This window comes from Sturnira hondurensis, unplaced genomic scaffold (genome assembly GCF_014824575.4).
Source record: "Sturnira hondurensis isolate 20B ecotype Veracruz unplaced genomic scaffold, ASM1482457v3 Scaffold0007406, whole genome shotgun sequence".
NCBI classification, from domain to species: Eukaryota; Metazoa; Chordata; class Mammalia; order Chiroptera; family Phyllostomidae; genus Sturnira; species Sturnira hondurensis.
This window is the reverse complement of record NW_028080037.1, coordinates 5,672,009-5,693,524: the sequence shown is the minus strand read 5'-3', so window position 1 is coordinate 5,693,524 and position 21,516 is coordinate 5,672,009. Positions and strand designations below refer to the sequence as shown.

Sequence of the window (21,516 nt, the reverse complement as noted above, 5' to 3'; positions counted from 1 at the left end):
TTTATTTATCTTTAGAGGGGAAGGGAAGGAGAGAGGGAGAGAAACATCAATGTATGGTTGCCTTTCGTGCGTCCCCTGCTGGGAGTTGGCCTGCAGGGAACTGGCCTGCAACCCAGGCATGTGCCCTGACTGGGAATCAAACCGCGATCCTCTGATTCACAAGCCCGCACTCAATCCACTGAGCTACACCAGCCAGGGCCCACTCATTAGTATTTTTTTCCATTTTTTAAAAATTGTTGTTGAAGTTGTCTGTGCTTTCTCCCCATCACTTTTTTAGTATTTTTTTAATTAAAAAATATTCAATTACAGTTGACATACAGTATTATATTAGTTTCAGGTACACTGAGAAGTCTAGTATGCATCTGCCATCATACATAGTTGTCACAGTATTGAGTATATTCCCTGTGCTGTATGTTACATCCCCATGACTGTTTCTATGACTGGATACTGTACTTCTTAACCCCTGTCCCTTTTTCACCCAACTCCCCAACCTCCATTAGTATTAAAAAGCTATCAAAGCAATTCTGATATTCAGCTAGCTTGAGAACTGTCCTAACTCTTATTCTGGTGTCTCCTCCTTCTATCACAGGTATTTTCTTCATCTAATTAAAAAGTGCTGGCCCTGGCTGGCGTAGCTCAGTGGATTGAGCACAGGCCTGCGAACCAGAGGATTGCGGTTCGATTCCCAGTCAGGGCACATGCCTGGGTTGCAGGCCAGTTCCCTGCAGGCCAACTCCCAGCAGGGAACGCACGAAAGGCAACCATACATTGATTTTTCTCTCCCTCTCTCCTTCCCCTCTAAAGATAAATAAATAAATAAAATCTTTATTAAAAAATAATAATAAAAGGTGCTTATGTGGAAGAATTAAGAATATTTTTCCATTGCTCCAGAAGGCAGAATTACAGTCAGTCCAAGTGAGAGAGGGTTATTCAGATGTACAGTGGGGACCAGATGTTTGTTCTAAGATAATTATTCTTGGAATTTATGTATCTTCTCATTAAGTTATCAAAAGTTTGTGTGCCAGACACTGTGCTAAGCTTTGCTGACACAAATATGAATAAGATATGAGTTCCCCTTTCAAGACTCAGAGTTTAAAGAGGGAACAGACTGTAAATAAACCCATTACAGGAGAGTGTGGTGTTACACATACTAGAGCTGTGTGATTTCCTTCCTTATATGTGTTTTATTTTAAAACTGTCCACCGTGATTTACTAAAGTATATTTATGCTAAGCATTTGAATATATCACTGTGGTAGTCTATGTTGCTATGTAATTCAAGCAATTAACAGATAGTCTTTTTAGAGATATCTTTTTTCTTTAAATACTCTTAATAAAATTTATTTAATAGTATTTAAACCATTTGGAGAAGTTCATTCCTACATCTTTCTCTAAATGTTATTCTTTTTTTAAAAATATATTTTATTGATTATGCTATTATAGTTGTCCCATTTCCCCCCTTCAGTCCCCTGCACCCTGCACACCCCCTCCCACCCACATTCCCCCACTTTAATTCATGTCCTATGTCATACGTATAAGTTCTTTGGCTTCTACATTTCCCATACTATTCTTACCCTCCCCTGTCTATTTTTTACCCATCATCTAAGCTACTTATTCTCTGTACCTTTACCCCCCTCTCCCCTCTCCCACTCCCCTATTGATAGCCCTCCATGTGATCTCCATTTAGTTTGTTTTTGTTTTAGGTATGATTGTTAATGATTGTGAGTTTGCTGTCATTTTACTGTACATGTTTTTTATCTTATTTTTTAGATAAGTCCCTTTAACATTTCATATAATAATGGCTTTGTGATGATGAACTCCTTTATCTGCCCTTCCATTCTAAATGGAAGCTTTGCTGGATAGAGCAATCTTGGATGTAGGTCCTTGCCTTTCATGACTTAGAATACTTCTTTCTAGCCCCTTCTTGCCTGTAAGGTCTCTTTTGAGAAATCAGCTGACAATCTTATGGGAACTCCTTTGTAGCTAACTGTCTCCTTTTATCTCACTGCTTGTAGGATTCTCTCCTTCATTTTAATTTTGGGTAATGTAATTACGATGTGCCTTGCTTGGTGTGTTCCTCCTTGGTCCAACTTCTTTGGGATTCTCTGAGCTTCCTGGTCTTTCTAGCAGTCTATTTCCTTTGCCAGATTGGGGAAGGTCTCCTTTAGTATTTGTTCAAATAACTTTTCCACGTGTTGCTCTTCCTCTTCCCCTTCTGGTACCCCTATAATTCGGATGTTGGAATGTTTAAAGATGTCCTGGAGGCTCTAAGTCTCTCCTCACTTTTTTTTGAATTCTTGTTTCTTCATTCTTTTCTGATTGGATTTCTTTCTTCCTTCTGGTCCACACCATTGATTTGAGTCCCAGTTTCCTTCCCATCACTATTGGTTCCCTGTACATTTTTCCTTATTTCCCTTGGCGTAGCCTTCATTGTTTCATCTAATTTCCAACCAAATTCAACCAATTCTGTGAGCATCCTGTTACCAGTATTTTGAACTGTGCATCTGATAGGTTGGCTACCTCTTCGTCACTTAGTTCTATTTTTTCTGGCGCTCTGATCTGTTTTTCCGTTTGGGCCATTTTTTTTTGTCTTGAAGCACCAGTTATGTAGTGAGGAGCGGAGCCTTAGGTGTTCCCCAGGGTAACCTACGTTGTTGGGTTGTGACGCTGTATGTGGGGGAGGGGTCTGAGAGGGAACAATGGTGCTTGCTCTGCTCTCAGATTTCAGTCACTTCCCCCACTTCCCACGAGCAAATTGGGTCCTTATGGTGCTGATTCCCATGTGGCTGGGCTTGTGTATGTTCTAGGACCCTGTGGGTCTCTCCAACGAACTCTCCTGTGATGCTGGGGGTTTCTCCCACTGCCTCAACCCCCACAGGTGTTTTCAGTCAGTGGTTTGAAGCTTTATTCCCCTGTACTGGGGCCCTGGGTTGCGCGGTCTCACTCCCCAGTTTCACCTGGTTTATCTGCGCATGAGTATGAGACCACCCAGTCCACCAGCAGCCTGTGTGCTGCACCCCTCCACAATCCGCCGCCTTGCTGGGTCCGCCAGCCACAGCCTCGCCATGAGTCCTCTCTGCCTGGCCACCCGACTCTGCCCCTCCTACCATCCGGTCTGGATGGATGTGTCTTCTTAAACTCCTTGGTTGTCGGACTTCCATACAGTTCAATTTTCTGTCAGTTTCGGTTGCTTTTTGTTTTTAAATTGTTGTTGTCTTTCTTTTGGTTGTGCAAGGAGGCACAGTGTGTCTGCCTACGCCTCCATCTTGGCCAGAAGTCCTTAAATGTTATGCTTTTGACTGCTAGGCATAGGACGATGATCTGTGTGGTTCTGTCAAGATTTTATGTTGGTGAAAAAATGACTTAATACCATGGAGAGATTTTTAGGTATGGGTTTGATTCCATGAGTCAACTTTCAAGAACTGTTTCGTACATTACTTGCATTTCCTTATTTCACTTAGCGTAGCCTTCATTGTTTGTTCCTTAATGTACATCATTTATTAAAAACTAATCATCAATATATTCTTATTGAAACAGAAGACTTTTTTTTTCCATCTACAGCCATACCACCCTGAACATGCCCGATCTCGTCTGATCTCAGAAGCTAAGCAGGGTTGGTCCTGGTTAGTACTGGATGGGAGAAGACTTTTTTTTTCCCCTTAGGAAAGAGGGGAAGGGAGGGAGAAAGAAACATCAATGTGTTGATTGGTTGCCTCTCACATGCCCCCAACTGGGACCTGGCCTGTAACCCAGTCATGTACCGAGGCTGGGAATTGAACTGGCAACCTCTTGGTTCACAGTCTGGTGCTCAGTCTGCTGCAACACACCAGCCAGGGCAGAGGACATTTTTTCTTACAGTTTTTGGCTGATCAGCTGATAGAGATATGTACTAGATACGATGGAAGCATGGAGAAGTTAATTCTGGAAAGTGGAAGAGAGAAAGAGGAAATTGGAATTTCTCAAAGTAGGTGGTAGAGCTGAGTTTTGAAAGACAGGTAGGATTTAGACTGGGAACATGACAAAAGATGAAAATTAGGCAGAGGTCAGGACAAGGTGGAATTGTCATGCGAAAAGAATTTGAACAGTGATCTCTCATATGTTGAGTTCTCACAGTTCTAACAACCCTGCTATCCACAGCAGTTGTGTGAAGGTCTGAGAAAAATAACCACGTGTTGGAGAAAGTTTGACAGGGCTCAGCCAAAGCTGAATAATCTGGTAACAAGTCAGGGTCACTCCTAGTTTTGGCACCAAGCTATGGGCTAAAATTTATGAATTAAAGTGTGAAACTTGATCTTGGTTATCAGTTAAGTTAAAGACTTTTTTTAAAAAACATGTTAAAAGAGAATTTGAATGGACACTCATTTCCAAGCTTGGATAAGGACATGTAACTTCAGGGTCTCATTTAATTGATAAGTGACTCACTCTTGATATAGGCTTTCGTATTAGAGATAGAGTTCCATCCGTCCATTCACAATTCATTTACTTGATTCACATAAGATCTTTCTGATTGTCTTTGAACTGCCATATGCAATTCAATTTGGCCATGATTGCCATCTTCATAGTGTGAAAAATGGTAGGAAAATCTATAAGAGGGTTTAAAAATCCACTCTAACATTTGAGAGGGGTTCGTTATTCTACATCCTTTACTGAAAAGTTTTGTATTGGGGTTGAAAGTCTGGTCAGTTGATCTGCTTTGAAATAATCCAGGTATAAATGCCTTTTATACTGAAAGGTTCATGTGATGAATTGAATCGGTAATGTACCATACTAGGTACATTAGTGATATCATTCATCTATTTGGAGCTACAGTGATTCTGAGTTTTAAATATGATTTATTCTGGGAGAGTGAAAGGTTTTATTGTTCATTGATAGTTCCCACCATCTATGGTGGTCTTCCCCATCCCACCGCCCAGCCTTGCCTCCTAATCAGGACTACAGTCAGCCCTACGCTGAGACACATCGCTGCCAAAGTATGACAGATGGAACTAGAGAGGCGATTTCAGGAAGGCAGATCTGTCCCCCCAATTTTAAATGTACCAACTGTGTCACGATTTGACTACCAGTTACTTGAAGACAGTGTCTGCCTGTGAAGAACATCAGCTCTAGTTGTGAGTGCTTTTCTTAAACACAAACTGTTGTCTTTATCGATGAAGATAAAAACCACCTGGCAATAAGAATTAGAGACTTACATTTTAACTCAAGAGCATTTAACATAGATTTATACTTCTAGTTTCTGAAATGAATTACTGGAATTAATTCCAGTAATGAATTACTGTTTCTTTTTTTTAATAGGGACTCTTCTATGATTCTCTTACCATAATTACTAATGACATTTCAAACTTGAACAACCATATTTTACACAGTCCTATTGTAGGGTATATACAATTTTATACTGCTTTTTATTTTGGCTGTCTAGCTAATTTTTTTTCAGTTCTTTCATAATATTCCATTGTGATGTTGTAATTTAATCAAACAGGTACACTTCTCTTTTGGACATTGAGATTGCTTGTACTTTTTCCACTATAATAGGACTGCAGTAAACACCTTTGTGTATTTTTTATTTCTGGAACATTTCTTTAGAGTAAATTTTTAGAAATGGGATTACTTTCTATTTCTCTCAGAAGTAGACTTAATATAGCTTTTAGCTTTTTACTTGACCCTTTGGAGGAACTTTATCTGTGTTCTTATATCAGATTTGGCTGGCAAGGAATATTTTGCTTACCTTTTATTGGCTTTCCAGAATGATTGTTGTCTTGGTTTAAAAACACGTGTCATCTATGATACAGTTACATTAAGGGTATGAGTTACTTTGAAAGTCACTCCCTTAATTGGGGTGCCTTCAGCATTATCTCTAAAGTACAGTCAGTGACTCTTCCTTCTGATTAAGGGTGACAGGGATCTTCCCTTTTCCTTAAATAACTTTTCTCTTTTTAAAATAAAAGAATATTAATTTTATAATGACATTTTGGTCTTTTATCTTCTTGGTCAAGAGTGATTACTAAGGATTTATATGAGGAGAAATCATTTAATATTCATAAGGACCAGAATAGATCTTCCAGAGCTGACTTACTAAAACCTGAAGGTATGATGTCTTTATAAAATGATTTTAGGCCATGACCTTCAAAGTTCAGAATTCTAAAAAAGTGGCAGCATAGCGGTCACTACTTAGTGTTCATAAGGGCCATTGAAATGGATAATGCTGAGTAGTCTAATGGACTTTTAAAACATAATGTGCGTTAGATACTGCTAAATCAATAAACAGAACAGTCACTTAAGTGTGTATGTTACATAATATTTGGTTAATTATAACTCACATTGTTTCAGAATTTTTGTCTTTCAAATCGAATGTTAAAAATATAACTGAAGTACTTATAAAAATAGAATCATCAGAAAAATGCCAAAGTATATTACATAGTTTTTTTTAGCTACTCTCAATATTCAGAGTTAGCTACAGATTCTGCCATACACATTATTTTATGAACTATGAAATACCGTATTTCAGAAGCACTATGTTTGAGATAATAAAAATAAATAGCTGGGTTTAATGTTACTAAGTTCTTTGGATTTTTTTAGTTACTGTTTTTTTTTTATGGTCTTTGATTCTTGAGTCTAATAAAACCCCGTATTGAAATTTTTAGTAGTTGCTTCATGTAACTTAAGTAGATGGTCATTGCACCATAAATAAAATTGTATGTGGAACACATGAATTTTATATCAAAGGGCTGTTGGGTGAAGATCACTAAATCAATTTTGGAAAGCTTTTTAAAAAATGCAGCCATTTCTTATTTGCTTAGATGTTCATAACTGGGAAGGTGATAAAATTTTAAATTGTGATTTTTTTTTTTCTCTTTACAACATTCAAATACATCTCAGTTTTTCATTGTTGATCATCATAGTGGAAGCTAGTTGCTGATTTGGGGAATGGTAGGTGGGGAGATCCTTAAAAAAAAGAGAAAAGGGCAGCCTGTTTCTTTGGATATGAGCATAGGCTCAAGGTGTTTGATTGACCTCAAAAAGTGATCATCTTTTAAGGAATTTGAGTTATTTTATCTACTGCCATGTGAAAATAACCAAAAGGGTAATTTGTGTTTGATGAATCTCAACGAAAAGTAGGAAAATAGTTTTGTATGACTTGATGGTGAAGAACATTTAGTCATTATCTGTATTAAAAACTAAGTAAAAATGGCCCTAGTTTTATTTTTATTTTTTTAGATTTTTAATTTATTTTCAGAGAGAGGAGAAGGGAGGGAAAAAGAGGCAGAGAAACATCTATTGGTTGCCTCTCACACGTCCTCAACTGGGGACCGAACCTGCAACCCAGGTACATGCCTTGACTGAGAATAGAACCAGCAACCTCTCAGTTCTCAAGCCGGCGCACAATCCACTTAGCCACACCAGCCAGGGCCCAAGTTTTAATTATTAATAATATGACTTGCAATAGAGCTATATGCAGTGATACCTACAGTTTACATCACCCTGGAAGTTCTTGTTCTTTTATTGGGGTAACAGTTCTTAAGGGCAAAATTGGAGGTAAAAAAAAGTATTTTACAGGTTTGTGAGAGAAATAAAGCGAACTATGATGTTTTAAAATGTCAGTATCAAGGACTTAACGGAATATTCTTTGCTTTTATTTCAAACCCTGACTTTGTGGTATACTGAGAACCAGATACCTCTGGCGCCTGGTGGTCTGTTGCATGGGTTTGCTCCTAGAGGGACTCCCTTTATTTGTTGTTGCAATTGTCTGTTCACTTTAACCTGGTCGTATTTCTATGCATGAATTCTTTGCGTCATAGACTTATTTTGTTTCTTTTTCTTGATAGCTGGCTTCTTTCTTAGTTGATAGAATATTTAATGTTTTTATTCCACCAGCTGCTGAAAATCTAGAGGAGGCTTTCGAATACTTGTATGTTTTGGCAAGAAAGTAGTGGTAATTCCTCCACCACTATGAACTGGATAAAGCTATACCAGGTCACCAACTGAAATAATGACTAGCAGTAGTAAAGATGGAGTGTTCTTCAAAATCAAAGGGTGATAAACAATCATTTACTAATAGGTATATTAGATTTTGAAGATAAAAAGCACCTTGCAATAAGAATTAGAGACTTACATTTTAACTCAAGAGCATTTAACATAGATTTATACTTCTATTTTCTAAAATGAATTACTGGAATTAATTTCTGACTTCCACACTGAACTATTTTTATGATTTGCATTCTTTCAATTAGGTCTAATCCCATATTTAATATGAGTATTAGCAGAAATGTCAGGAGGAAAAATCTCCATCAGCAAATATCTGACTTTACAGCACATGTTTGTGTATTCGGTTGCAATTAAAATAATTCATGATGTGGACCATTTTTAGATACCTTTGGATATTATCTGCTCCCATAGGTGAAAGCAGTACATAACAACTTTCTCTCTGTTGCTTCGTTTGTTAGATTTTAACATTTGAGACCAAGAACCCCATGGAATTAGCAGAACGTTTGCGCTCTGTCTGCGGTAATCAGAGCAACGCCTACGCCCGCCTACTGGAATACCGCCTGAATGCCTTGCGGGGACTGTGGAATGCCCAGCGCCAGCTGGCCTTGGAAGAACAGCATGAAAGGGAAAGTTCTGGTGATGAAGAAACTTTGGCCCTGCTCAAACGCCAGGGCTTGTTGCAGCAGCCTGAGCAAGCTCCCTTCACCTCACGGATGGGGCTCCTGCTGGTCTTTCCCCTTATTCAGTCCCAGAGTAGAACAGACCCCTCTCTCTGTAACATTACTGCTGAGGTGCTATTGAACTGCCTTCGCGACTGCCAGCCTTTGAGCTTGACCAAGGAGCCTGCTGACTGTCTCAATGGGATTGAAACTTTGCTGTGCTCTTGGCTAGAGGAGACTTCAGACACAGGCCGACACATCCCACATAAGCAAAAAGAAAATGCTGCTGCTGCCCTGGTGGCTCTGGCATGTGCCAGGTAAGGAAAATCAAATGTTCCACTTGCTGACCTTCTGACTGGCTGCTGCTGCCTGGGTTGGGTGAGTGACTGAGTGCCAGCATATTTGGTGGGAGTTTTAATACTCAGAAGTCCTTCTTTGTTTTCAGTATTGAACTTCACAGCCTTGACGGTGCATGAGATACTTCTCACCAAAACTTGGCACCAGCAGCCTGAGCTAGAACCCAAGTTCAAGTTTTCTCTTTCTGCTATGCCATGAGAACAGCTTAAACAGCTTGAAATGGAAAATCAACCCTTGCCATTATCTCACCCCTTTAGGTGATGAGTGTTTTACATCAGGTAGTTGGTGGGGGAGGTTCTTTCTGTGTTTCTTCTGGAAGGAAAGTTAAAACCTTTGTAGAGCTTTTAATTTATTTCATGAGTGTCTGTAAGGAGTATATCAGTGAGTGAGTGGGTTATTGCTCACCTGGACTCTGTCACACAGACTTGGTCACAAATTATATTTTTGGATCCCGACGCTTGCCTCTAAAATATAATTGGATGACCTCTCTGTATATAGCAAGATGTAACTATAGTGTGCTATCCTTTGTGTATCAGTTGAAGTTATTGATCCACTGTCAATAGGAAATGATATAGAGATGATGTATTATAGAATGGTGTACCTGAAACCTATATAATTTTATTAACAAATGTCACCAGTTAGGACCATGTTCTGACAGGTTAGTGTCATTATCTGCTCATCTCTTTGATTGGGTTTTTCCTTTTTTTAAAGCAAAGAGTATGTGGGAAAAGTCTTCTTGGAGGATTATGAAGTTGTTAGCTATAAGACTTCTCCCCCTGTTCTTATGGTTTCAAAGTTGATCTTCAAATGGTTGAATCTCAAGCTATTTTTAAGACAGAATGGCACTAGTATTTCTTGTCAGTTTCTTTGCCCTGATCAAAGTGTCATAGCCTAGTCTTAGGTCCTTGAAGACAGTAGCTGATGGAAATCCAGATAGGAGCTTAATTCTGGAAACGTTATTGGGTGGTACTGAATAAGTTTCCTGTGAAGGCTTTGTGTTGGATGGGCTTATTTTTTGCATGTGCAAAAGACAGTTTCAAGCCCAAACAGATTTGTTATTAATGCAAAAATCCCATTTTGAGAAAATTTACTTATAGATAGGACTGTCTTTAGGTACGTTTAGGATTTTTGGAATAATCATCAGCTTTTTAATTTCAAACGTTTTAAGTATTGGACATGGGATCATAACTCACTTTTTAATTATATGTCTAAATTCAACCTGAACCACAGATAGTTATTGAAATTGTTTCATGTACTTGAGAGTTCAAATTCCATTCAGCAGAAATGTGGAAATCAATGTTTTTTTTCTTGTTTCGTTTTAGATGATTTCTATATTTTGTTGCTACTATTAACACCTTGATCTGGATGTTGTTTACCTCAGAAGTCGCGTGCTTCTCAGTGTTAGATTATCTCCTATTATTAGACACATATTATTGAATTTTTGAGATTGATCCTCTCAAAGACAACTTTTCAAAAAATAATTTTGAAGATGTTTATTCATTTAACTGACATTTATCAATCATTTCTGATGTGCCGAGAACCTTGCTAGGTACTAGGAATATAGTGACTCACGGTCTCTAAATGTACACTTGAACAGACTCAGGGAGATTCATTTGTCAATAACTGTTGCTCAGTTTATCATATATAGGGTACTCTTCCAAGCAGTGGGGATAAGCAGTGAGCAAGGCAGATAGACCCTAAAGATGCAAAGTTTACCTGAGAGAGGCAGACAACTAGCAACCAACAGATGTATAGAATAGTTTCAGAGAGGGATGGTTACTGTAAGAAGACAAACCAGGATGTTTTGATAGATGGCTAAGTGGAGGTGGGGGACAGCATTAGGTAGTGACGCCAGGAATGGCCGGCCTTGCTGAAAAGGTGACATTTGAACTGAGGCCTGCATGATGAGAAAGCCAGACATGCAAAAGAGCCAGTGACAGAGTTTCAGACGAGAGGAGCAGCAAGTGGCATGACTCTGATGCTCTTTCTGTGCTTGGGGTCACGGAGGGTCATCAGAGTGAGCAGGGTAGTGGGCTGCAGCGGCAGAAGGAGAGGACAGGAGGTGAGGTTGGCAGGGCCCAGACCATGCAGGTGCTGAAGAGCCGTGGAAGGAGTTTAAATTTTACTCCTAAAATCTGATTGAGTCTGGGAAGGAAATAAGGCCTTATAGTTGTCTTAATGGTTTTAAATGTTCCAGTGTGCTTTTGCCCTTTTATTTTTTAACCTCACTGTACCCCAGAGAGGTATCCCTCCCTGTCGGACAGATGAAGCAGCAAAAAATCCATAGGCATTAGGTGACAGGGCTGAGATGGTGGAGCTGCTGTGTGGCGGAGCCTGGTTTCAGAGCCCGTGTGTCACAACTCCCAGCTTGTGCTTTTATACTTTACCTCCTGCCTCCCTGTCTTATACTGTTCTTTGGTGTTGATTCTCTGAACACCAGACACAGTGAAAGGTACAATTAAGAGGAGGACTACAGGCCTACTCAGTCCAGCATTAGGTATTCCGTTTCTTTGGGGGTTTAGGCATTTGATACCTAGCAATTAAATCCTTGGCCAAGAGAATAAGGCAGCAATCCGAAGTCACCCATCTGATACAGGCGATCATTTAGATCAGGAAATGTTCTTGTGGTGATTTGTACTTGGATTCTGGCCAAGTAAGTCTTGTGCGTCTTAAAAGCACTTTCTTTTAGATTCTGCTGACTATATTATGGACTTCCCAGAGCCTCCAGCCTTGGGAACTTGAAAGGCAAGCAGGTGGTGGTGACCTCTAACGTATTAAAATCACCTGTTTTGCAGCAGGGTTAGCAGAAGGGACAGCGCTCAGTACAAAGTATTCATTATTTGAATGTGTTCCTTTTTAGATATGGTGGGGTTCAGTGAAATGCTGTATAAAATGGATGAACTTAACAAAGACATTAAAAATTAATCTTGGAAATACTGTTAGACTTTAAATATTTCTTCCTATGCAATCTCTCCTAGACTAGACAATGCCTTGATGAAAATAGTATCCAGGAATAATAGTCACATGTTCTTTATAGTTGAGCCTTATGTTTTGCACTTATGTGTTAGGGGAAATTATTTACCTTTACAAATGCGAGAACATCATCATCGACTGTTTAGATGGAGCCACGCACAGAGTAAGCCAGTGGTAATAGGTAAGAATCACGTATATTTTGTTCACATCTTCTGATTGGCACAAGCAGATACACGCATTTTGGAACTTTCCCATGTGGTTAATAAAATTAACATTAACAGCCTTGTTACTTGACTTTTCAATTTTGATGACTTTGTGTTTCCTCCTTTTATTTTTAGGGGATCATTGAAAACTTTTGTCCACACGGCCCATCTGTTACAAAAACAGACTGATCTAGGGTCCCTGCCTGTAGCCGATGTGCTGTATAGGTAAGTAGTCGCTTTGGATTCTTACCCTCCTTCTGTGCAAGGGAGGTTGTGCGTAAGGTCTCTTTTCCTAGGTAGATTGCTAAACTCTTATTAATTATTGACTCATTTTTTAAATCACAGTTTACATTTAATATTAATTTGTATTAGTTTCAGGTGTGTAGCATAGTGGTTAAATAATCATATACTGTATAAAGTGATTCCCTCAACATTTCCAGTACTCACCTGGCACCGTACTTAGTTATTGTAATATTATTGACTATATTCCCTATGCTATATTTTACATCCCCATGACTATTTTGTGACTAACAATCTGTACTTCTCAATCCCCTCACCTTTGTCACTCAGTCCTCCAGCCCCACCCTCCTCTCGGTCAACCACCAGTCTATTCTCTGTATCTGTGAGTCTATTTCTGGTTTGCTTATAGTGTTCATTAAATTCCACATATAAGTGAATTGACCCATATTTTCAAATAAATATATTATCATATTTATCTTAAGTATTTTGTTTTTCCTTTTTTGAAAGTTTTCCTAGAACCGTTTTCATTTTTCTTTGGCGGGTGGCGGGGGGGCACTTTTAAAAATGTAATAGCTTCTGTCCTGGCTGATGTGGCTCAGTGGACTGAGTGCCGACCTGTGAATTGAAGGGTTGCTGGTTCAGTTCTGGTCAAGGCGCATGCCTGGGTGGTGGACCGTGGTCCTGGTTGGGGATGTGCAAGAGGCAACCAGTTGATGTTTCTCTTGCACGTTGATGTTTCTCTCCCTCCCTCCCCATCTCAAAAATTAATCAAATATTTTTTAAAATGCAGTAGCTTGTAATGAATTCTTATTGTAGAATTTTGAGATGATATGTTATGGTGTAAAGAAAGATAAAATCATTCAAAATTTCCTCACCCAAAGATAACCACTCCTAATACTTTGGTGTATGTGTTTCCCAATCCACACATTCTCCTCTCTCTCTGTCTCTTTGTCTCTCTGTCTCATATATATAAAATGTATGCATTTCACGTAGATGTAATTTTATTATCACATTTCTGTAAGCACTACTTTGTAAATTTTAAATTTAAAAATATGGTGTGATTATCATTTCAGATGTATAGTATCTATGTAAAACTGTTCCAGTTTTCTGCTCTTTAAGATGGTTAGGTGGACTTTTATTTTCTTGCCCAAATGGATTGTCTTGGTGTCTTTGTGATTCTTCATTTCCCCCCTTCAGGCTGTTGCTTTTAGAAGGGGGGCCTGGATCCCCCTCCTGTTTGCTTGGTGGCAAACACATAGTATCATGGGGCTATGAAGACATGTTGCCTGCACCAGATAGCAACACTGGCTCCGGTTCTGAAAATAAAGGTAATTTAAGGGTTTTGGTCCTGTGATTGAAATTAAGATGTGAAAAGAATGGTTTTAGATCCTTGTGGCAAATGATTTAGATATGACTATGTTCCTCTCAGTTAAAGAGCTCAACGTTCCTAAACAGTGTGCTCATTGTCTGCTTTATCAGTCAGAGCATAAAAGCTGATACTCAGTGAGGTAAGAAAGTGGATAGGTTTTACTATCTCCAGGAAAAGGTGTCATCCATACACTCCTGCCAAAGAGGCATGAATTACTTACACTGGTGTGGGGGCGTGGGAGTTTGGGTATGGGAGCCCTGAGTTGAACTTCTGTGTCTATGAAGAGCATCAGGTCTTTCTGCCTGATACGGTTTCTTCTAATAATTGTGTGTGTGTGTTGATGAACCCTGTCATCCTAAATGCAAAAAAATTTTTAAAAAGCAATTTTAAAGGAACACGAATTAAATACTTTTTTAAAACAAAGGGGGCTGGATTTAAATGTTTTTACGGTTTTGGAAGTATTAAATATCAGTTGAGTTGGCGGCCTCAGTGAAAATGGCAGATGCTGTCTTCATCGACCTACACCGGCCTGAGTTGCCAGATGAATCTGGCCTCGCCTTTCGCTCGGCAGACGGGCTGTCCGGGGCCCTGGCACCCCCATGCCGCTCCCCGTGGGGCTGCGGGCCTGCGGAGCGTCCACCCTGCTCCCAGACCTGTCTGTGTCTGTTAACTGGTGCTTGTTATGACTACATCATCAAATATTACCTAACCAATGAAACAGGAGGTAAGCAAACTCCGGGAGATTGTTTCCATAAAAACAGGTAATGCCTTAGAAAAATTTAACGAAGTGAGTCTCTAAGAAATTGGTGTTAAAAATGATTACCCACTCTAATTGTTTTTTGAGGAACCAATAGGTACAAATTACAGTGGTCTCAGATCAGTATACTGAGTTTTTAAGATAACAACACATTCAGCCAAATTTGAGTGCTGCAACATTGGATTCCCCAAAAATGACGAGTAGTAGACAGACTCCAGTTAAACATAATGAATGATGGTGAAAACACTGAGGAGCTTATTTATAAGCTCTTTTTAAGGCAAATCCTTTATGTCAGTATACCATATACAACCATGTAGAGATACATTGTTTATTTTAGGGGAAGATATATCAAAGGGGACACATAGTTGCTACTTTTAAATAGAAGAGATACAGCCCTGGCTGGTGTAGCTCGATGGATTGAGTGCCGCCTTGCAAACTGAACAATCTCATGTTCAATTCTCCTTCAGTGCACATGCCTGGGTTGCAGGCCAGGTGTCCCCAGTTGGGGGTGTGAGAGAGGCAACTGATTGACGTTTCTCTCCTTCTGTCTCTCCCTGCCTTTCCTTCTCTCTGAAAATGAATAAAACCTTTAAATAAAAAAAGAGAGATACATTTGTGCTATTGCTCCAGAAACTAATATTAGGATCCCTGAGTGGAAAACCCACAGAGGCAGACTTGGGTTTAATGTATTACATCAGCATGTCAACATAATATCCTTATCGTCTGTGGAGCACCGCTGAGAACCAGAGTGCAGCATGGGTGTCTACCTGGGTCGTCTCATTTCATCATCCTGGTAGCTCTTGAGGTTCTTATTCTCATCGTACAGATGAAGGAACTGAAGTTCAAAGAGGCTCAGAATCAACAAATAAGTGCCCAAAGCCCTTAAAAGCTCACACCTTTTTTACTACAAAATTATTAGTGAAAGTATCATACTCTTAGTCATTTCAAATTAGAGTTAGGAATGCATAAATTGGACTCAGCACTTTTGCTATTCAAACACACACACACACATTTGTCAGGCAGAACCAGGTTGTCCCACTAATGAACTATCTGACACTTTCCCTGATCTTGGTCCCGGATCCCACATACAGTTTGGATGTTTGCTGGGCAGATGGGGGTGGGGCGGTTTGAGCCATCTTCCCTAGAAGTCACATTGAAGCACTCATTTTAGGAGTGGGAGATTATCTTTCACTAAACCTCCTAGTGGCTTTTTCATTAGGGGAAAAAAGCGCATTTATAATTTCATTAGAAAAGTTTATATAATTTACCTGCAAAAAAATGATTTCAGATGCTGACTTGGGACGCTGTCTCACGGCAGACGGTCTTTACCTGTATACTACTAACTCGGTCGGAAGAGGAGTAAGCAAGTTGGGGTCTGGATTGCATGGTACTCTCAGGTGAGTTGCGTGGAATTTGCTGAATGATGTGGCTGGAACATTTCCTCTTTATGTAAGCCTCCGGGAGGGAGACTCGTGGGGGTGAATGCCGACTTCCCCTATACGGACTAGTAATGGGTTTGAATGAATTCATCTGTTTCTGGTTTTCACTTACTGTTACCCACCCCTCTCATTCTGTCAGTGCATTTCCACTTTGTTTTCCCTCTAAAGAGTCTGGTAGCCCTAAGATCATTGTTTTAACCAGAAATTCCTCTATGATGATAATGTCTATTAGTTTCTCCTCCATGTTGATAAATGGACATTTTCTAGTTAAGTCTCTTCATACTTGGGCTTGACATTGGATTAGCACTGATTTTCATTTGGGGTATAAGGTCTATGAACTTCTGCCAAGAGAAACCACCGTCTGAGATCCTTTTGTATATTTAATTAGACCTTTTCCCCAACTTTTTCTCCTCTCCAGTTTGTTGTAGGAAATGAATATTTGCCCTAGTCTGTCAGTCCCAAAGTTAATGTACTATGTTCACTCTCCTTCAGATTGTTTGCATTCTTAATCACATAGAAAATCAAGTGGAAAGTGTTTGTCTCTTGTAGCTTGTTGTGAGGCTTCAGACCCAGCCAGCTACCCAGCCTGTGTGCCTTTCTTTCCCACAGAGGGTTTGTCTACTGCCGAAACGAGGAGCTGGAACCGGGATGGGTCGCTTTCGGCAGCGGCAGTCTACTCCACCGGCCTGTGTCTTTTGATAACAAACCTCACTCCCTTTTCCAGGTCATCGACCAGAATACCCTTCAGGTAAAGAACAGAAAACCAAGGCATTGTCTTTGTATCTTGGAGACAGTAAGGGAAATTCTGACTTTGTCAGAAGTGATAATAACACAGTTGATATAGCTTCCTGCTGGAGTGGCGTCCTTTGAATTGTTGGTGTCTGGGCATTCTGTTTTTTGTCTAATGTCTTAGAGTTTTCCCACATGATTTTCGTGAATGTGCTCCCTAAGAGTTTGTAAGGCCAACAGCAAGCTTTTTTTTTTTTGTTATTGAAAAAAATTCTAGAGAGTCAGAGATGGTATAAATACTAGCTGCTTGTTTCCTTTTTTTAAAACCAGATCTATTTTGGGAAGACATCACTTCCCTGTTCAATTTGTTCTAAATAGCCTTTCTGTGGGAATGAGAACTTGGAAATGAGTTTAGCTAAAAATCGTTGTGTGGATTATTCATCTTTAGTGCTCTCCTAGCACTCCATTGGGACGTTTGCTACCTCATACTGAAATTACCTGCTTCGATGTCTTAACTCCTCCCCAAGACCAGGCACACCTTTTGGTCTGGACCGGTCTTGTTTATCTTTGTGTCCCTAGAATGTAGTGCGGTGCCTGCATTTGATTGATGATGGTAATTACAAGGATAATAACAAGTCCTGTGTCTCTCCCTGTGCCAGGCCCTGGTCTGGGTAGTTTACCTACACTTGTGAGGTGTAACTATGGCAGTTTCATTATAAAGATGAGGCAACTAGAGCTAAGCACATTGCAAGCAGGCAGGCAGTGTTTGTAGTTGAATAAGTGAATGTGGCTCAAAGAGGTTAAGTAACTTGTCAGAGGCCACACAGTCATGGCAGCACAGAAATTGAATGCAGGATTCTTAGCTCAAAAGTTTGAGCTCTTTTTTTTTTTTAAGATTTTGTTTATTTTTAGAGAGAGGGAATGGAGGAAGAAAGAGTGGAAGAGAAACATCAGGTCAATATGTGGTTCCCTCTCATGTGGCCCCCACCCCAGGGACCTGATCTTCAATCCAGGCATGTGCCCTGACTGGGAATTGAACCAGTGATCCTTTGGTTCACAGGCCAGCAGTCAATCCACTGAGCTACACCAGCCAGGGCTAGAGTTTGAGCTCTTTACACTACACTTTTTTGTCCTTCAACCAAAGTTGAACTGAATGGTTAGAGTTCCCATCTGTGGACTGAGTGCCCTGGCAGTGTTATATCAAAGACTCAAGCAGGATGTTACATCTCTCTTTGTCACTCAGTGGTGTCTTTCCTGGAGAACTGAGACTGAGTCTTGTTTACGTGTTGTGTCTCCAAAGCACATCCTTAGTGCTTACTAATTGTTAAGTGAGTTAAATGAACACATTAGCAAACAGCTGCCCAATTGCCTTTGTTTCTTGTCACTAATGCAGACAGATGAGAATATCTCCTATATTTATTTGAAATAGAGTTATTAGCCTGGGAAACAAACAGATGTTAAATCTTGAAACATGATTCACATTTGAAGTGATGTCACTTTCCTCTGTGTTGTTGCAAAAACTTTGATGTTGTCCAAGAAAGCAGCATGGTCACTACCTGGACCTGTGCATCAGAGCAGTTTGGACCTAGCTTAGGCCAAGCGGTGGCTGTCAACTTTCTCAGTCACCTGGCACTCTAAATGTCCAAGTGTGGTTATAGCCACTAAAGACTTTTAACTTTTGAGGCAGTTAAAACAAGTCTGGGGAAAGGTTCATGTGAAATGAGTTCAGGGGTCAAAGTCATCTTAGGAAAACTAGTGACTCACCCAAAGAGGTAAAATAACTGAAAATTGTACGTACTCTTCCCTGATGACACCTGACTTTCTCTAGTTATTTTTATTTTGGGATTTTCAGTTCTGCTTCTACTTTTGGATTAAAAAAAAAACAAGTCAGCAGTTTTCTTGGTTCTCATTTTCTCTCATTTTAAATGCTTTTCTCTGGCAGTAAAAATTAGTATGTAACTACACATTTAATGTGAAATGATGCAAAACTCTTGCTGAAGCCAAGAAGTACATGTTAGAAGTACATGCCTTCGTGTGTAGCAGAGTGTTGGTGTTTGTCCGTCTCCTCCTGGCGGGTTTGGGAGGTCCAGGAAGCCCTCGTGTGCTAGTTAGGATCTCGTGTGTGCCTTCACTTAAAAAAATTTTTTTAACCTTTTTCTCCTTTCCCACTGTCCTTTTCTGCTTTTCCTTTTGGCTTCCCTTTGTCCTTTCTTTTTTGCTCCCTCTCATTTATTAAATAAGTTTGAGTTAAAGTCTGAATTAAGTGCTGATGATATAAAGATGATTAAGATAGAGTTCCTGTCCTTTAAGTATAATTAATAGTCTTAAATTTATTTACTAAGAATTTCAGAAAGTACTATTTCCCTAAAACCTTGTTTTTAATAAATCTTTGATAAAACCCATGTTCATAGCAGATTCAAATGTGTTTAGAAAATACATTTTTTTTAGAAAATACATTTTTTAAATGTAATTTGAATTAATATCAAATCTTTTTATTTGTTACATGGCCAATTGTATGAACTTTTATATTTTTGTCATGTAATTTTTACATATTCTTAGAGATAAATGTCAGTTTTATTTTGAACAGGAAGCCTATTAAATTCTTATCTTGGAATGAATGGCATTAATGATGAACTGATCGGTTATTCAGAATTTACATGTCACACTGATGAAGTTTGTGTGTCCAGGTGTGTCAGATGGTGCCAATGCCAGCGAATCACCTCCCCGTTGGCGGCACTATGAGCACCGTGCACCTTTCTTCAGACGGAACTTACTTCTACTGGATCTGGTCCCCTGCCAGTCTGAACGAGAAGACACCTAAGGGACATTCTGTCTTCATGGACGTTTTCGAACTCCTGGTAAGTTTCACTCTGTGTCTCCCTTTGTGTCTCTGCAGAGACATTTCTATTTGCTTTCTTTTTATATTGGTTTACAAAGGACCTAAGGAACTTGAAGTATGTGCAGTGTGTTCACGCTAGCCTCAGATTGATTCTTCTTTGGGATATCTTTGACAAATTCTTTGTTTGGAATTACAGGACCAAATAAAGCCAAGCTTTCTGAAGGTTCATGTGGCGAGAGAATGGAGATAACAGTAGTTAGATGCACAGAGAGTAGAGTTTTAAGGAGAAAGTCTCATGGATCTCCTTGCTAATGTGGAACTGAATTAGAGTAGCAAGATTGGGTCTTTGATAGATTTTGGGTGTCCCTGAGAAAGATGACAATTAAAATGGTGAGAAGGCAACTAGTTATTCATCAGATATTCACTGACTGCCTACTGAGAGCCAGGCAGTGTTTTCTCTAGGTGGCCGGAATTCGGTGATGGATGAGGTGGATAAGTTCCTTGCTCAAATGGAGCCAGTATTGTAGCTGGTGGGGAGGGGTGGGTGAACAAATCGGAGGACAAGGTAATTCTAGGTAGTGAAGAAAGAGTAGTAGTTAACCAGATGAAGAGTTGGGAAGCAGGGTAGGGAGCATGCTAGGAAGAGGAGACCGCAAGTCCGAGGGTTCTGTGGCCAGAGAGAGCACGCGTGCTGTAGGAAAGGACAGCGAGCCAGAGTGGCTGGAATGCAGCGGGACGGCGAGCTGGGGCCGGAGGAGGCTGGGCCTGTGGTAACCGAGGTCTGCGCTAGTCTAGATTTAGCCACGTGTGGAAACTTACATTAAAGTAAATCAGAATTAAAGACATTTAAAACTTTAGTTGCTCAGCTACACGCGCCACACTTCAGATGCTTGGTAGCCACTGTGGTGGGCTGGCGGCCGCCACACTGAGCAGCGAAGACAGCACAGTTCCGTCATCAAAGACAGTTCGGTGGACAGTGCTTATCTGGATGGATTTGCAGAGCTGGTAGGGGAGAAAAGGTCTGTGACCAAACCTTGTTTTATGATGTAATTTACAGCCCCTTCTGGGAAGAAATGAACATTCCTGAAAAATGAAACAAACATTGAAGCCATTTTCTAGTAAATTTTAATAGGGTTAAAACTTGTTCTGGGAAAAACCAGTCATCCATCCTGCCAGCTCACTGCCACTCAGCATTCTAGTAACCTTTACCCAGACACTATTTTCCAGTTAGTTCCTCGGTGTTCTCTAATTGTTATCTTTTCCTGTAAAATGGCTCCGCCAGAGTGAATGTTTGAATCGAGCTGCAAGAGATTGTACTACTGGAACACGTATTTGTAATTAAATTGTCAGAAAAGCTATTTGTGTTGTTTGTTTGCTTTTAACCAGACTTACTTGCTGGTTAAATGATTTACATCTTTACCCAGTGAGTATTGGGGAATATGCTTTTGTTAAATTAAAGGAAATTGTATTCAAAGAGGCACATGCGCACGGATTCAGACTTAGGGTACACCTACCTCCTGGCGCGCGCTGAGGAGCGGGGGTCCCTTGATTCACCCCCTGGCCGGCGTCCCACTGGCAGTCACTTTAGTGTTTCATCTCTTGTTCTTCATGTCTCTGAGTAAATGGCTTACACTGCTGTTTTCCTGGATTATCAACTCCATATCCTCTGTTAATTTTTCTTTTTCCTTTTTTTGCTGTTATAAGTGAGGATTTGGCTAAATTCTTACTCTTAACTTCCTAATGTATTTACTTCATTTTAATTCCTCCTTTGGTTGTTTGTAGCTTACAACAAAATCTTTATTTCTTGCTCCTCAACTCTAAGCAGTGTCTCTTATCCCCATACTTTAGAAGGTGGAGACAGAGCATCCCTTTCTGTCCTGCAGTGTAAGGAAAGCCAAAGCTAACTGTGTGGGGGGGAACCCTGAGAGGGAGAGAGGGGCTGCACCCCCTCCTGGCCTTAGAGGGCCTTTGGG

At 40.0% G+C, this 21,516-nt stretch overlaps 1 protein-coding gene across 7 annotated transcripts in view; it reads left to right on the top strand.

Annotated features, from left to right (window-relative positions):
- HECTD4 (HECT domain E3 ubiquitin protein ligase 4) overlaps positions 1 to 21,516 on the top strand; it is a 156,770-nt gene that overhangs the window by 27,686 nt on the left and 107,568 nt on the right. For all 7 annotated transcript variants that reach the window (XM_037052132.1, XM_037052130.1, XM_037052131.1 and 4 more), the window contains exons 2-7: positions 8,437 to 8,954; positions 12,306 to 12,395; positions 13,608 to 13,738; positions 15,825 to 15,933; positions 16,585 to 16,723; positions 19,392 to 19,562. In XM_037052132.1, the coding sequence (XP_036908027.1) occupies positions 8,437 to 8,954; positions 12,306 to 12,395; positions 13,608 to 13,738; positions 15,825 to 15,933; positions 16,585 to 16,723; positions 19,392 to 19,562 (1,158 nt within the window). The remainder of the gene's footprint in view (positions 1 to 8,436; positions 8,955 to 12,305; positions 12,396 to 13,607; positions 13,739 to 15,824; positions 15,934 to 16,584; positions 16,724 to 19,391; positions 19,563 to 21,516) is intronic.